The following is an 18144-nucleotide window of genomic DNA, read 5'->3' as shown; positions in this document are numbered from 1 at the left end:
CGTATAAATAATGATTTAAGATTGATTTCCATTTTATACAAAAATAATACATTAAGAGGAGAAGAAAATCACACGCACGCACGCACGCACATAATGTGGGTATGTTGAGCGCCCCCTGGATTGGACGGCAGTAAGCACATGCACCTCATAACAGTCAAGAAAGCGTCACGGCGCTACCAACATCATGACCTAATGTTTCCATGGGAATGTCTAATACTGTTGGGTGTGGGGACGCCCCCCCCTTTCACCCCACCCCCCACTCCACTGGATTCCATTGAGCTGCTGTCACAACGCGAAAGGAGTGGTTGCTTCTCAAACTGGGGGCGGTCCAAGTTTATCATCAACAATATTCATACCAAAACATGGATGATGAGGAGAAAATTCTTGTCTACTTTGGCCTCTTTTTTTTTTCTTCCTGCAGGCAGCGTTCAGCAAAAAATAAAAAAATAAAAATACACGCTTGTGTGCGTTGTTGATGCTGTCACTTACGTAGTGCATACAGTATGCGGTGTGGCAAGGAAGAAACGAGACCGCAGTCCTATTTTCACACCTCGTCTATATACTTATAATTGTCTCATCTTCCTGCACTGAAACTTTGCATAGTCCTCTGAAGATTGTCAAACAAACAAACAAACAAACAAACAGAAAAAAAATCACAGTATATACACACACACACACACACACACACACACACAAGTGAGCGCCAAACAGGAAGACTTTTTTGGTGGCGGCAGTGCGCCAGATCAGCAAGCGTCGGGATTGTCACGCAGTCCAAAGGCATGATTCGTTTTCCTCGTGTGGTCACTTTGGACAAAAAAGTGGGCTTGGCAAGTGAATGGACCTTTTCGTCATGTTTGTAAACAACAAGGCGCCAGGGTACTTCCAGGTAGCAGAAAGTGAGCGGCTACCGTTGACCTCAACGGAAAACGACAAAAACTTGCTGTGAGTAGGGTTTTATTTGGAGTGGATGTCTTAACAAAACCTAACAAATTACGACAGATTATTAGGGCCACGTATAAATATATTTCTTTTAGAGGGCGAGGGCAATATTCTGAGAAAAAAAAACTCGTACATTTTTATAAAGTAGCAAATGTGTGCGAAAAAAAAAACTGATTGTGCCGATACTTTTCGATCGGGTTTTCAAATAAGGAGGTAGTAATTGGAGGATCAAGCATTTAAGTTAATTTGTTAAAATGTATATTTACTTGTACATTTATGTTTCCAGAATTATTATTTACATTTTGGTATTTTTTTTGTACAAGTAGCTAAGTCGATGTGTAAGTTTCTGAATGTTTCTCTCTCGCAAGTCTGCCACTTTATAAAGTCGCAAATTTACGAGTTTTTTTTCTCAAAATATTGCCCTTGCCCTGTAAAAAAAAGAAAAAGAAAATAAATATACGTGGCCCTAATACGCCGTCGTACCAAATATATAAGAACCCGAGTGAGTTTTTTCAAATTAGCCACTATCCGCCACAATTGCGACAAATACATTTTCCCTTGTGATAGTCCACTGGTCACCTTAGAGCGCCTCGTTGTCTGCTATAAGTGCACACACGTGATAAAGGGAATGCTGAAGAGCAAAGCGAAAAGTAAAAAGTCGGACGTGCAGACGTGACGGCCAGCACGTGCATAGGAGCTGTGTGCGGGCGTGGCCACTTTAGAGCGCCTTGTCGTTGCGATGGGTTATATTTAAGCGGATATATTTTCGCAGCTCAAAGATATAAGAATGTGTAGGCATTGAAAGATGATAGACAAAGTTCAGTTGCTAGCTGGGGTTTGAGCGTATTCAGAGTTTTACGATTTTGAAGCCTCGTTTTATATACTTTTATAGGAAGGCCAAAATCGTAATTTAAGTCATTTCCTCAGTTCTTTCAAATTCATGTTCCTCTGTTTTGATCAGATGACAGAGACGGATTTGTTTCCCACTTAAAATATCCATCTTCTGCCACCCGGAAGTACGTGTGACATCACAGTGTAAAAGTTTACGCTGCGCTAACCAATCGTACGTCCTGCTTGATCACTTGACAGCGCCACTGAGGCCCCGATCCTCGCCTGGCAGGCATTCCGGTCCACTCGGACGTGGCTGCCGCGTGGTCCTCACCGCCTTGGTTTTGCTTCGGCCCACCCGATTTGTCATCCGTCGCCACGGTGACGGGCAAGCGGGTCGGGTGGGGGGGAAAAAATAAGAGGAAAAAAATGCACTGGGGTTGCCGGGCAGCGGGGAGGTCAGGTGCACACGCTCTCACCACGCTTGAAGAGGACACTGTGGAAGAAAAACAGCAGACGTGAGACAAGAAGTAGGGCAACGGTTTACAAGATGAGGCTCGGGGGCACAAAATGGCTTCATGGAAAGAAATATGGAACACAGAAAGGCTGGAACATGGATTAAAATTTTATCTCAGAACTGGCGGATGTGCTAACCATTTACCCACCAAAAAAAAGCAATCCATTAGTTTTCCATTTTTATATTGCTTTAAAAGTAAAGCTAGTGCAAGAATAGTAAATGTTTTTAATTCTTCTTCTTCTTCATTTACTTCTTCTTGAGTACAGAGTGTGAGTACTTTTGCCACACACCTGGCCAAATAGATGAAGCCTGTTTGGGATTGTTTGTGGAATTTATTTGGACCTGGCTGGCAGCGCAAACAGCTGATAACAAGGTGACCCGCAGGGCGGAGTGGTCAGCGTCAGGTGCAATAATGGAGGCTTTGTGGGTAAACAGGGAGTGTTGTTAAAAAAAAAAAAAAAGTGTCGTGAGAAGAAGGTGGGCCCAGTTAGAAAGCCCTGATAAGGAAATACTTGGGAGGGCCAGTCAGCTAATTGTTACTTAAATAAATGACAAGAAGTACTTGAATGCACTCCGTTATTTCAATTACATCCATGCCTTATAAATAGATAGTACCCTATATTGTGTTGAATTTGAAAATGTTATTATGTTTTGTCATAATTAGGTTTATATCGTTTTATTACAGCATGTCAATGATTTGAAAGTGATTAAAATGGTTACACTTTTATTACTTCGCAACAAATTGATTTATTTCTAAAGATGACTATATTCATTATTTGTGTAATTAAAAAAAAATGAAATCATGAAAAGTAAGAAGACGCATTTTTGAAAATTATTTGGTGAAAACGTTTGCAACTTTACATTTTATTACAGACATTTTTGTCAAGTCAAGTTACTTCAATTTTAATATAAGTTATTCATGAATTTTATTTTACAATCATAAAACGTATTTTTGAAAATTATTTGTAGTTTTTAGTTTACTTTTTACTTTCTATTCTACTTATTATTACTTAAGACATTACATTTTATTAATACAATTTTAATGATTTTCTATTATTTCCTTCAATTTAAATATATTTTAAAAAATCATTAAAAGTAAGAGGAAACTATGATGAGGGGTTTTCCTAATTCAAATTATTTAGTTTTGTTCTGTATCAAAATTATTTGCATAAAGTTAAATGTTTTTAATTGGTATTTTTTAATTCCTAATTATTTGTCTCAATTTCAATGATTCTTATTATATAGCAATTTACAGCAATAAAACGGTGAGAACGATTTATTCAATTTTTCTTTTCAAATTTTTTATTAAAAACCAATTTAAAAAATCATGTCAATTATTCTTATATGACAATTCACAATAATAAAAAAGTAAGAGAACTATCTATTCAATTTTTCTTTTAAATTTTTTTATAATTAAAAATAGTTTTGATTTCATTTATATATATATATATATTTATTCATTTCCTTTTCCATCACTAAAAATTTTAAATAAACTGCCAGGTACTTCATTTCTGATGAAATCAAGAGAATGTCCATTTACACCGTTCATTTAAAAGGGTCAAATTAGGAGCATCTAATGGAGCATCTTTAGGACGGTAAGCACTGGACTAACGCTTCTTTCCTTTGCCCTCCCGTCCCATCTGTCACGCGGTGTGGAGCCATCAGCGCTCGGCCTAGCTCAGCGTGGGAAATTGAGCGTGTGAACGCACTGACGACATCCTTCGACCGCAGGCGGACGAGGAAGTAGTGCAGTTGAAAACACCAGACTATCAATTTGGTATCGGACTCATTAGTGTATTTTTTTTATTTTTGAAAGAGATTACGCATGTTTACAATGGATATAAAAAGTCTACACACCCCTGTAAAAATCTATTTTTGTGGAGAAAAAAAATAAAGGAGGCTTGTTATTGCCTCGAGTTGTTAACGCAAGACAATAATACGCTTTGCCGTTTTTTTTCACAGAGCCGAAAACGAAGGCGAGAAACACCAATTTAAAAATTTAAGATCAAGGTCAGAAAATGGCCCCTGTCTCCTCGCCCTCACTGTAAACCATCAAGAGTCTTCACTAAAAGTAAAAGTGATGATAAATGTTTATCCACTTTATTTATTTCAGACAATTTTTATGTTTACAAGGTGTTCAGAAAATGTAATTCGACAAGTTCCGATTTGTTCAAAGCACTGAAATGCACTGAATTGAGAAAAAAAGAAGCGGCCAATGCTAAGCCTCCCCCATGTGCGCCTCGCTATCTACTGTAGCATGACACCAAGCTTGAGAAGTTGGATTAAGAGCCTCATTTCCTCACGCCATCAATCAACGCGCGTTCAGCTCCAAGGAACGAGACGCAGATTGGACAGGAAATGGACGGACGGAGGAGTATTATTTGTGTGTGTGCATGTGTGTGTGCATTTACTGGACTAATAAAGCAAAGTATTTACCCAGGAGAGACCCCCGAGTTGCACCATCTTGTTTACCGGAGCATCCTAATGTGTGACAGGAAGTCAACAAGTCAACACGCCATCAGAGGAAAACACTGTGTGTGTGTGTGTGTGTGTGTGTGTGTGTGTGTGTGTGTGTGTGTGTGTGTGTGTGTGTGTGTGTGTGTGTGTGTGTGTGTGTGTGTGTGTGTGTGTACTCATGAAGATGCGTGAGTTAATCAATGGGAAATTAGGGGAAATGTTATGCAAAAAAAAAGAAAATAAATTTAAACATGTTTTATTTTAATTCTGCTTATTTCTCTATTAATAAAATAAACATTTGAAGTTAGTAACTTTAAAAATAATCATTTAAAAATGTTGATTCATGTGTTAGTCACAGAGAAATTAGGGAAAATGTAAATTAATAAGCACAGTGAGTAAGTGAGAAATTATTATAAAATATTTTTAAACATAGTAGTCGAATAGTTTTGACATAGGACAGTATATAATTTTTAAATGCATAGATTAGTTAAAAAACATGTTTAAAAAAATGTAATATATAATTATCTTCAAACATATTTTATTAAAAACAACTAAGACTTTTTTTTTAAACACAAAAAGAATAAATTCATATATATTTTTTAAAGTTATCTTTATAAAATACAAATATATATATATATATTTTAATGTGTCTCTCAAGAAAATAACTAGTACGTGGACAAAAAAATCATAGAAAATAAAAAATAAATGAATAAATCAATGTATCTGTGTATTATATATTAAATTTGAAAGAACATATCTTAATATATTTGTTCTTATATGTAATATTGTCTTCAAAACATAAAAATAACTGGCACAATTGATGACAACCCAGTCTATCAATCTATTATTGAAAAAAGTTATAATAATAGACATATACACAGATCAGGAAAAATTAAGTGATCATTTATCTTATAATAAAACTGTTATTATACAATAACTCACAAATTCCTAAAACACACATTGTTATTCAGAGCATTTATGGCAAACAAAACAAAACAAAACAAAAAGAAAAATGGTCGAAATACCCCAAAATGTCCAATGTTTTTTGATCTCTTAATTTTCGCTGACCTGTATTTCTAAAAAATAAAGTAGAAAAGTTCTTCCTTGGCCCACAACCAAGCCCTCTGCAAAGCTTCCTCATAAAAAAGCAGAATTTTTGCAAAAAAAAAATGGTGGCGTGATGTTAGTATGTTAATGATTGTGCTGGTAGATTTTAGTGGCATAGAAATGCACTGCCAATATTGTCTTTTTGTGATTTAAAACAATGCAATCGCTATGCAAACACTAATAAAGACATGATCATGAGGTAAGCGGGATGACAGGAAGTGCGGAGGAGGCACAGGAAGTATAGCGTATGCACACAAGAGCCATTTTTGGCGTTCGGACTGACCGTCTTGCTGGCCGACATGGAGCTTAGTGTGCCGATGCTGTTGGCGTCCGTCACCACCATGGCCGACGGGAAGCGCGACGGGTGCGAATATTGCGGCGGCTCCTGCTTATGAGAGTACACTGTAGGCAGATGGGAAAAAAGCTTCCATTTAGAATGAATGGAGATTTAAAAAAAAAAAAGTTTTGAGTTATGAACATAGTTTTGACGTATCTCAAGGCACCAGTGTACATTGTGTAGCTAAATGAAGAGAAATGTTGCTACTGACTGTGCGAGTGCGTGACGGCGGCCATGAAGGGCTGCTGGCTCATGTGACTGGGCGACTGCTGCATGAGGCTGTGCTGGTGAGGACTGTGAAGCTGCTGCGAGAACTGGACCGGCTGCAGGGCCGCCAGGCTACCTGCCACGCTGTTGATCACCGGCACCGACTGAGACTGCGACGTGTTTAAACCTGAGGACAAAAGCGCGCCGCCGGTTAGGGCTTCAAAAGTAAGTCAGCCTGAGGACTTGAACTAGTCAGATTTCAAGTAATGCTATGGTTGCAGTTTTGGTGTCCATTTTTTATTTATTTTTTTACTTTGAGCGATGGCCATGACTCCAGAAAGCGGCATGATGAGGTTTTGCGTCTGCTGGTGGCTGAGGTGCGAACTGTGTATGTTGGTCAGCGTGCTCACTGGAGGAAGACCGCCGCCCGAACCTGAAATCTGAAACCAAACGGGACCATTATTACTTCCACCAAAAAAAATTAGAGTCACATAATTTCTTGTACTTTAGCAAAAGGAGAGGGAAAAAAACGTTCAAATATGTACCCCAAAAAATACAGTACAAAAAATATTTTAGAAAATCTATTGTGATGCATTTAAATGTGTCCGCTGAGTGTACACAAGTTCAAATTCTTCTATAAAAGGGTGTGTATGTATGCTTGGGTAACATAAAACAAGCACACATTCACAAAATCAAACAGCGATAACGAACAAAGGGCGTTTAAAAAAAACATTTACGCTAAAAATATCTGAAGATTTGCATATTTGTCTTCTGTCAGCTGGAGACACTGAGACAAGGTAGCCTTGCTAGATCGCTAACGTCAGCATCTGCTAACACTTACTACTAACACTATTACCGGTACGCCAAAGCCTCCCTGCCCCCCCAAAAAATAAATTATCTGAAACTAAATAACATGTCCTTTAAATGTCCCTTCTAAAAATCTGAAATGTCCACTTGTATTGTTGAGAGCAGTGTTGCATCTTTCTAACATTTCCTTGTCAAAAAGCAAATATTTGAACAGGGCACAGTGGAGACTGGAAAACCTATAAAAAAATCCGTCGGCGTGGCGTTTAATCGATGAGGACAGAATGTTTCTTTGTCCACCGAGGGACCAACTTGGCAGCATAATGTGCTAATTGTGCTAAAACGCGGAGCGGCTCTTATCTAATCTGAGGGCCGCGGTGTTGAGGGTGGGGGAGGGGCCCCACCCAGATGCGTTCACTCACCATCTTGGCGTCGGGTGACAGCAGACTGTGGCTGGGGTCCAGTCCCCCCGGAGACACCTGCTGGAGCACCGATTGACTGGTGGACATGCCGCTGCTAGCGTGGTGGCTAATGCTAGTGGACGACGTCACTTCGCCGGGGCCTTGGCTGTACCGCACTAAAATGCACAGAAAATAAAACTTACATAAGCACACAGTCGTGACTATGTTTACTTAACAATTACTCTAAACAACAGAACATTTTCCTTCAATGTTATTATTAGGAAAAAAGTAACACAAAAAGAGCAAGTTTGTAGGAGCCTATGGTATTGGAAGCAACACAAATGTCAAGTGTTGGCTAGCTTGCTAATGCCTATGCTAATCTAGACTGACTCATGTAAACCACCAATTAAAAAGGTGAAAATAACTGATATTGTACGTTAGCAAAACAACCTTTGTTAACGTGTGGTTATTATATATAATATTAGCGGGGGTTGGGGGCCGGTGGGGTGCCTGGTGGGCCTGCAGTGCCCCGTCCTGCTGCGTTGGGCCGGGGGCGCGGGCCGTGTTGGGGCGGGGGGCGCTCCTGCTCCTGGGTTTGCTCTCCGGCCGGTGGCCCTGGCGGGGCCCGGGGGTCGTCCTTTGGCGCTGCCGCGGCCTGGGGGGCCCTGAGGTGTTGCGCTTGCTCTGTTCCGGCGGGGGTCGACGGCTCCCCTCTTTGGTGGAGATTTTCATGCATGCCAGATCCACCACACCAGCATCTACCGAAACTCAGACACAATCTGTTTCCTCCTCAGGTTATTGAATCGGTGGAGGCTGGTGTCTGCGGATCTCACGCGGCTTCGTCTGTCCTTCCTTCCTTTTCTCGGTCTCTCCTTTGGTCTCTTGAGGCCTCCCTGATTTTATGTTTTTTGGATTTGTTGGGGTCTGGATGTTTCTTGGGCTGGGGAGGAGTTCTGGGGGGGGGTGTCTGGTCGGTGCTGGATTTCACCTTCCTTGGTTTTCTTCGGTCCCCTCGGGTCTCCTGGTGTTCGGTTTAGGTGAACGGTATGAGATTTTTTTTCTAATAGGTTTTCTGGTGAGCTAACAAATACACGCACGCACGCACGCACGCACGCACGCACATACACATACTCATCCACACACACAAAAAAAATATATATATGTGTATATATATATATATATATATATATATATATATATATATATATATATATGTATATGTATATATATATATATATATATATATATATATATATATATATTAAAAAAAAAAAAAAAAAAGAGCAATGATGATGACATTTCCGAATGAACAATACTGAGCTCTTAAGAAAGAAGAAAAAAAAAAAAAAGAAAAAAAAATATATATATAATATTAGCTTCCATGCTGTTAATTTTATGACTCAATTTAACAAGAAAGTTAATTCTGAGTGATTCTTGTATACTAGCGTAGACCAGCTGAATAATAAAGGCACTTTTAAAAACAACAGGTTTTGTTTCGAATGTCAGCATAAGAACGTTACATCGCGCCAGCTATCCCGCTAACACAGAGCAAACAAACACATTGCCCCCGTGGTCTCTGCTATCTACCTTGTTCGGCCAAGGCCGTGCGACAACATGGACTCTTCCTCTCACTGCCATAAGCTAAGCTAGGCTAAGCTAAGCTAAATGCTGTGGAATGCTAGGCGACGACACTGACTGACAGTCGACTGTTTGCCGATGCAAGGCCCTCGCTGTGATATCAACAGAGTCAACATTACACAATTACAAGCAATGTCAAACACATTCTTATCCACACACGCGCACACACACAGTCACACAGACAATGTTTGCGCTCCAGATCTCCCATCTTCCTCTCTGTCCATGACCCAGGTGTGACAGCGGAACACCCTACTTACCTACCTACCAAACACACACAAACACACACTAGTGGTTGTACAGACGAGTTGACTTAATTAGTTAACAAGGACATTGAGGATGTTGGTTTGTGGATATTGCCGTCACCATCCAAACGAAAAGCACTTCTGACAAAAATATTTTGCCGTTTTTACCAGCCTATATTTATGCTCTTGCATTCTAACATGGATGTTCTGTGTAAATTTGCTGTATGAACTGTTCATTGTAAATGAATTCTATAAAGCATTCCCTCCTACTATGATTTATTTTTAACTATAGTTCTTTACATAACGTCAACAGCAGCTAGTCGACTCAAATTAGTGTTGACTTAAAGAAATTTGAAGTCATCCAACCGCTAACACAAACACGCGCACACACAGCGGGCTGGGTGGCAGCGATGCTAGCCTAGCGGCTGTTAGCATGTTAGCATTTTATCAATTGTCTTTTGACAGAATTGTCAATAACAGGCTGTGATGTAAAATCTTCATCCATCATACATATCACAATCTGTTCTTAGGTCTTAATTAACATAGCAACTGTTCGCAGTAGATTTTTTTTTAAGATATCAATACATTTCACTCCAAGAGAACATGTTGTTTTAATAGCATAAAAGCACAAGCTTCATAGTCTGCACTTGTTTACTTTTACGCAAGTAGAGAAGTTGAATTAGTACTTCTATTTTTGCCACAGTCTTTGTCTGCACACGACTCTCTATTTCTATTTGATTAAGTACAGAGTATGAGTACTTTTGCCACCACTAATTTTGAATACATGTGTTTAGTTTGTAATTGTGTAGTACAGGTACATGATATCCATACAGTATTGTGTCTGAGGAGCCACGTGCATTGAGCGTGTACTTTGCATGTCCTGATGCAATATTTGCCCAACTGTGCACTAACTGCTAATTGTGTTGACTGAGGTTAATTAAGTCATCCATCTTGTTTTTTGGGGGGTGTTCACGGTGAGGTGTGAATCTCCACAAACACGCTCACTTCACTTCATTTGCTCTCAACTTAGCAACCAAACACTGTCGAACAGGGGTTTGCAAACTTTTTTTTTTTTCCCCCTTAGGAGCAATTCAAAATCTCTCAATCAACCTAAATATTCATGACCTGATTAAACATTTATTTGATTGAAATAAAAATGTATTATAGTTGGACAACTGTTTGCGCTCAAGGGCCACAAAAAATTGTTACATGGGCTGGGCCATTAGGAGTAGTTAGATATTTAGTTAGAAGTTTGAGAACCAGTTTGAGAAAAGCCAGATTTCGAAATTTAGAATCCAAATGAGTCAGCGCCATGTAAGCACCTGGTGGTTGACGAGGCATCCGTGGGCCACCTCAGGCTAGCTGTATTGAGAATAGAGAATGCTCGTCCTGTCGAGACCCAGGAGGTCTGTCAAAATGCGGGCCGGACACAATGAGCGCAGCCTGGGGTTGGGCAGGCACTTTTTGCTACTACGTGGCTCTCGGAGGAATTACAAGAGAGGTTAATACACCGGGGATTGGTTGAATTTGAATTTGTGCTGTTAATGTTTATAGGTACTTCCAGGTGTCCGACTACTGCGGATTAAGAGTGGCTCTTCCTTGGTTAGATGACATGGTTTGTTTACAAGTGGGAAGCTCCGTCTTGTGCCACCCGGAAGTACGATGTGAAGTCATGGGAAAGCGTTTATTGTTGTGATCGTGACATGGCCAATTCCCGGAGGGAAAAAGCAATTTTTGACTGAAACTTGTCAAGTGTACTTGCAGAATCTGTCTCTCAAGTTGCCTCCCAGCAGTTGGAGTTATGACCGTCCCTGAACAAAGCGGACCTGAATGGCATCCTGATGCTTTAAGAGGTCCAGATAACTGCCCTTTTATGAGCGACCTTCCATTGTGTGCCGAGCCGGGGTCAGCGGTCCAATGGAGTGCTTTATTGTCCCACGGCCATGTTTACAAGGCCCGGCCGAGTGTTGCGGGGGCCTCCTCCAGTATGTCCGCGCCAGACAATATGAAGTCGGACAAACTGGAGGACGGGCGCTCGGGGACAATGAATCACAGTTAAATGACTGGTTTGTCTTTGGATTTGACGTTTTGAAGCTTAATGGTCCTCATGTTGTGTTGTCTTAGCATAGCGATTATCTAGAGGCCTGCTTGACCTTATGGCTTTGAGATGAAATTCCCATTTTTCATTTATTTTTTTGCCCAAAATCAGGTTTGCAATTGTAAACATTTTGGGGACTGAATTTTCCAGAAAAAAATCAGCTAAGTTATGACTAAGTTTGTGTTTTATTGAGTCATCAAACTTCGCCGCCAAGCTAGGCCTACACAATGAAAAAAACAAGTATTTCTTCATTACCTAATGACGTCCATCCAATACTACAGAAAATCTGTAGTAGCTTGTTTTTGAAGGACCCCTACAAACGGCCATAATGACTTAAAAAATAGTGACTTGGCAAACGGCAGACTTCCTGTGTCTTTTTTGGGCATGTCTTCTTGAGACTTTTTTGTACGTCCATGCATGATTGACATGACTACCAAATGTCATGTTGCTAAGTAAAATTAGCTGTGGGGGCAAAATTTTAGAGAGAGAGAAAATATTCATCACAATTATTTTGGTAATAATTTAAATCACGATTAAGACGATCATTTATTTTGGGGTAAAAACAACATCGTAAAAAAATATTAAGACAATTAATATTCTTTGAAACACTATTATGCAAGTTCCTTTTGGATGAAACTAAATGTATTAAATTAGTTATTTTAAAATTTTATAAAGGTGCAAATGTATAAATTTAAACAACTCCAAAATTTGTATTAGTCATCTTTTTTCCCGATTATGCAAATGTTGTAATTGTGGAGTGTAATTGAATTTCAATTAATTGCACAGCCCTAATATATATACTATATTGTGATTGAGTATTAGGTTTTATGACGTCAGTGTGCTGCCACATACAATACTGAAAACTCAAATGTTTGGCAATTTAGCCTCGTCCATCTGTCTCGTGTACGTAGTTCAAATCGAGCCAAAATGACCCCTGGAAAAGTCCAAATGATCTGATCTGATTGCTCGGCGGAGCCATCGGAATCAATGAAAACTCGCAAAGCGAGAAGGGAATTCTTTGATCCGACCCACCGGTGAACTCTCGGGCGCGAGTGAAGGTGCGGCGAAGGAAGGAGAGAGAGTGGGGAGGGACGGGGAGCGAAGCGGGGGGAGGGCGTGGATTAGCATCTCTCACCCTCTTCTCGGGGCTCATCAGTCCTGTCTGGGCCAAAAAGGGCCAATACCGCAGTGGACAGCTCCTGCTGCTCCAAGTCTGCAACCAGCCTTTGCAGCCCATAAAGGTAAAAGGATGGAGGGGGGTGTAAAATGTGACCCCCACTCCTTGAGGGACCAGCAGAGATAAATGAACCTAGTTTGCAGTCAGTGCAGTCTTCTAATACAGCAAACAATGGGGACCCCTGCCGAGGAAGGGTATAGTCCAAGCAGCCCCTTATCAAAGGCCTGGGAGATGTAGTAGCAAAGGATTTTAATTGTCCATTAAGCATGCATAATACAGGCCGTGCCCCAGCAACGCAATGAGACACCCCGCCGGGACATTATGGCCCGACACTGAAAAACAGCTGATGCCGTCGGAGGGACGCCAGCAGGACACCTTGTAAGCGGCCAGCTGAGAGCCGGGCCCAACGTGGAGGTCAACGCCTGGTCAGGTGAGCCCGGCCAACGCAACAACCTAAGGATGGCCAGTCAATATCACCTTTGAGACTGCCGCGTTTCATTCAAGAATAAATTTAAATTTTCCAGGGAATTTATATGCATTATATACATAATATACTTTTAGAAATACTTATAGGTCAAACTCACACCCTTTTTTATTATCTTTTTTTTTTTTTAATATAAATTCATTGCAAGCAGACCATTTACATGCAAATAATGAAATTTGTGACCTTGCTGACAGGATGGACAATGACAGGGTGGATATTTTTGGCTAATTTAGTATTTAAAGAGCTCATGGTGGACTTTCACTTAGCAAGAAGATTCAGTTAACAAGCTGCGTAGTTTATCATTTGATGTTTCCCTGTGACAGGGTGGACATGTTAAGCAACACCCAACTACACATGTAATATGTTTTGGGTTAAAAAAAAATGAAAGCATAATATAAGTGTAAATATTTACTCGAACTAGCCGACATTTCAGCATCTATTGAAGAAAGACAAAGTGCTGGTAGTAAGGTGGCAGTTACCCCATGACAGTATAGACATGTGTACAATGCTCAATATTACTAGAATGGACAAAGACAGGCTGGATATTTTTGGCTAATGTTAGCATTTAGAGAGCACATGGTGGACCTTCACATAGCAAAATCTTTTTTTTTTAATATATATATATATATAACGGGACAGTTACCCCTTGAAAGTACGGACGTGCAAAATGTTCAATATTATTATAATGGATGATGACAGGGTGGATATTTTTGGCTAATGTTAGTATTTAAAAAGCACAAAATGGACCTTCACCAAGCAACAAGATTCAGTTAACAAGCAGCTGACTGTGTAGTGTATCATTTGATGTTTCACTGTGACAGGGTGGACGTTAGCAACATCCTACTACACGTAAAACGAAAAGAAAAAAAAAGGAAACGTAAGTGTAAACATTTAGTCTGGAACTAGCCACCATTTTAGCATCTATTGGAGAGGTAAAGTTACTGAAAACATCACTGATTTTTTTTTTTTGGGGGGGGGGGGTCATTTGGGATTGATTGTGGGTTGCAATATAATGAGCAAAAAAAAAACAAAGGTTCAAGACTGTTGCATGTCCAAAATTATGGATATAAAAAGTCTTCACACCCCCAAAAGGTTTTTTGTGATATAACAAAACACGAGGTCAAGATAAATCAATTCAAAACTTATTCCACCGTTACCATGACCTTTGCAAATGATCTTTTCGAGAGGGGAAGTAGAAATGAACAACTGAGATAAAGTGGTTGCACAAGTGTGCACACCCTCTTAAACTAAGCATGTGGCCTGGTTCAGAATTAACCAATTACAATCACATGGTAGTCAGCACACACCTGCCATCATTTAAAGTGCCGCTAATTAACCCCAAATAAAGTTCAGCTGTTCAAGTAGGCTTTTCCTGACATGAAATAATGATTAAAAATAATGATTACTGCATTTATTTTCTTTCAATGGAATCTGATTTGAATCATATCATTTGCCTTTGTGTTTTGTTTGAAGTCAAATCGATTCAAATTGAAAATAGAATTTTTGTGGAAAAAAATGTGTGGGATTTTCTTTCCAGGCCATATCGCTCCGCCCAACAACAAGAAAAGAAGGCAAATAGACAACGCAGCGAGTGGTTTATCAAAAGGTAAAAGAGCAAAGCCAAGGCAAACAGTTTGTTTTCCCTCGTGTACGGACACGAGTGGACACAATAGGCCGCTCGCCGCCACTTTTATGGCGGCTGAGTGATGGCGCGGCGGATAAAGCTATCAGCTATGTTGTTATGTCGTATACACGCCAGGTAGACTTTGTCAACACCAATCACTCGCAAGGCAAACACCAGCGTCGGGGTGAAATGGTCACGGCGGTACGGCGACCGCCTTTCCTCGCGACCAAACGCGGAAGTGGCGTCGCGGTGGGGCGGCGCCCCGCCGCCGCCGGCCCCTCCCCGAAACCACCCCGCTGACCCCGGGCCGACCCCGAGCCCGTCATCGGGACGGCCGCCCTTTGTGTCCTCTCGGGCCGGCGCGCTGACTTTGGAGTGGAGATTGCAGGTACAATGCGGATTGTTCTCAGTGTGTTGTCAAAGAGCCGAATGACAATGGCATTTGCTCAGTTCCACTCACTCACGCTCATTGATCACTCGTCTGTCTTTCTTTCGCTCTCTGATCGCATCAACGCATGCGGCCTCGTCAAACAACAGCTCTCGGACCTGCCTACAGCAATTTTAACAATTTCAATATTCTATATATATACTGTACTTTATGGGTTTGCATGTCTCATCTCTCGTTTTTAATTTAAAAAAATATTTTTTTTTTATATAGAATACTGCGGAAACTTGTCACATTATCCTTATAGTTCTTTTTTATTTAGTTTTTGCATCTATGTATACAACTCTTTTTATGACTTTCTTTTAACGTAGTGTGGATAAATAATCTTGTCACATGATCACAAAGTTCAATTATGCGTTTTATTTATTTTGTATTCATGTTTGTAATTTATTGTTATGAGTTTGATGATTCTATTTAATACGACGTACTGCAGACGAATAAACTATCCGTATAGTTCTAATTTTCTTTAGTTGTATTTATTTTCATTCATTTTTATTATTACTTTTTTAATGCATTTATTTATGTATTTATGCTTTCATTTTTTTTATTCAATATATATATAATTTATTATTTATTTTATTCTAGTTGTTTTTTTTATTTACATTACAATTACTTTTAGATACTTAAATAAATAAATAAATTATTCTAACATGCATTTTAATCATGTTTAAATATCTTTATTTTATTATTTTATTTTATTTATTTTATTTTTGAATTATATTAATATTTATTTCTATAATTATTGAATATTAATTAATATTTGTGTTTTTGTCATTCTACTTTAATTGTTATTTAATGTGAGCTCTTGTTACAAATGTTTAATTAGATTTATTTTATCAAATTTACTTCTTTATATTTTTTTTTATTTAATTTATTCATTGGTATTTTGATAATTGCACAATTATTATTTTATAAATGCCGTCAATAATGATATTTATTTTCAAAACTCCTACATTTATTATTTATTGACCTATCCCTGACCTTTTTCTGCGGTGTGTGTCATCAAAGTCCACCTGCCCCAGAGTTGTCCTGGAAACAATGACTTGAATTATCTGACCTACAAATTCTGCCTAGCAACAAGGTGCAGCATGACCTATGAAAAAGGAGCAATTCTACCATATTATTATAATTTCATATTTAATACAGAGTTATGTGTAATAATAACTAAACGTTCTGTTTATTCTAGCCACAGCTGTATGTTTTAAAGGAGGCAGTTAGCAGTAAATGAGTATTTAGCCAATTAGTAAATGACCCATCCATTTTTTTTTTAACTATAATTATCATCTTACTTGGGGGTGAAGCGCTGGTCTGTGGATGGTGCGGCGAGCCGTGGGACAGCAGCGGGTTGATGCTGTGCGTGGTCGGCGTGCTGTAGGCGTCCATGGCCAGCTTTTGCCTGAACGCCTCCTCCTTGCGTCGGTTGGCAAACCAGTTGTACACGCGCACCTCCGTCACCAGGTTGGAGCCCAGGCCCTGAGCTTTGGATGGCGACACGCCCCTCTGGATGCACTCGGCTCTAAGGGAATATCCACATTGATTATGAAGGGTCGAAATATTTGCATCTGTACATATAGTAGACAGCCGGAAAGGGTCACCTATGACCTTGAGAACGAGAGTGGGCTGACTTCATTTAAAAGCAAGCTGCGGTTTGGAAATATGGGGACAGTCCATGATTGCGCAACGTGCTTAATTTGAAGGAGTCCAATCGGGCCTTTTGGGCCTGTAGGACTCCAGAAGCAGCAGACGGGTTCCGGCTGGCCAATCGGAATGCAGCTTTGGCTGTTGCCAAGGCAAAAACTTGAATGTGGATCTACATTCCTACCCTCAACTATGGTCACAAGCTGTGGGTCGTGACTGAAAGAACAATATCCCGGGTAGAAAAAGCCGAAATATCTTTCCTCCGCAGGGTGTCTGGCTAGGGAGACTTTTTTGAGGGTCAACTCCTGACAGACATACAAACTGTATTCTGGGGCTGAATTCCATAAGTGATAAGGGCCCGACCGATTAATCGGCCGATTATTGCCCTTTAAACATCTGCCAAAACAATCGGCCAATTGGGCCAACGTTATGATGGAAGAAAACCGAAATTTCCGACGCTGTGAAAGTACCCTGAATGCAACATTTTGCTTGCGTAACCTTAGCAACTAGGAAGTGTGTAGCGCATGTTATTCTGGTTATTCTGTCGTTTCTCAAGCGTCTTTTAAGCTGTTTAGTGACACCGCAGTTGGAGTTAACTGTAAAACTAAACACACGACAGTAAGAACAACATCCACTGTATATTTAAATACAAAACATGTTTTGTTTTTAAAACATCGCTAGCCTAGCGCTAATGCTAAAAGCGAAGGGTGGATACCCTTCAAATGCTAACCTGGAAGTTAGCATCGACTTCGGGAGTGTTTTTCCTTCAAATAACGAATATTCACACACAAATGCTGTGGGAACACATATCCACAGGTAAAATAACACTAGGCAAAGGCACAAATTATTTCCAATGTGTGAAAAACTAGTTATTTTAATAGATTTCAATTGTAACTTTCTTCTGTGCTCACTTTAAGTGTGTACACCATTGATGTATGGCACCACACTGCCCCCGAGAGGCCAAAACGCACAGTAACAGTCGGTATTTGTTCTTACTGTTTTTTCAGTTGCTATTATATGATTATATTATATTCTTATTTCACATTCTTATTTTTTATTTTATTTATTTATTATTTTTTCCTTTCAAGTTATATTTAAAGTTGATATTTCAATGATTCAAATTTTTTTTCTTCCTCAGAATTCAAAGGATTTTTTTTTTGTCTTAACACACATTTCAACATGTCATGGCACAAAGTAAATC

General features: G+C 39.7%; 1 protein-coding gene across 4 annotated transcripts in view; it reads right to left on the bottom strand.

Annotated features, from left to right (window-relative positions):
* Nucleotides 1–18144, bottom strand: part of hnf1ba (HNF1 homeobox Ba) — a 41555-nt gene continuing 23411 nt past the window's right edge. For 3 of the 4 annotated variants that reach the window (XM_086080603.1, XM_086080604.1, XM_086080605.1), the window contains 7 exons: nt 16595–16821; nt 7619–7773; nt 6706–6832; nt 6397–6579; nt 6132–6250; nt 4721–4765; nt 1–2263 (listed from right to left, as the gene is read on the bottom strand). In XM_086080603.1, coding sequence (XP_085936729.1) covers nt 2243–2263; nt 4721–4765; nt 6132–6250; nt 6397–6579; nt 6706–6832; nt 7619–7773; nt 16595–16821 — 877 coding nt within the window. In that variant the 3' untranslated portion in view covers nt 1–2242. The remainder of the gene's footprint in view (nt 2264–4720; nt 4766–6131; nt 6251–6396; nt 6580–6705; nt 6833–7618; nt 7774–16594; nt 16822–18144) is intronic. The other variant, XM_086080606.1, reaches the window with a different exon arrangement.

Source organism: Leptonotus elevatus, chromosome 7 (assembly GCF_054856555.1).
Source record: "Leptonotus elevatus isolate MCC_2025b chromosome 7, RoL_Lele_1.0, whole genome shotgun sequence".
Lineage (NCBI taxonomy): Eukaryota > Metazoa > Chordata > Actinopteri > Syngnathiformes > Syngnathidae > Leptonotus > Leptonotus elevatus.
The sequence above is the reverse complement of the archived record's forward strand: the minus strand, read 5'-3'. Positions and strand labels throughout refer to the sequence as shown.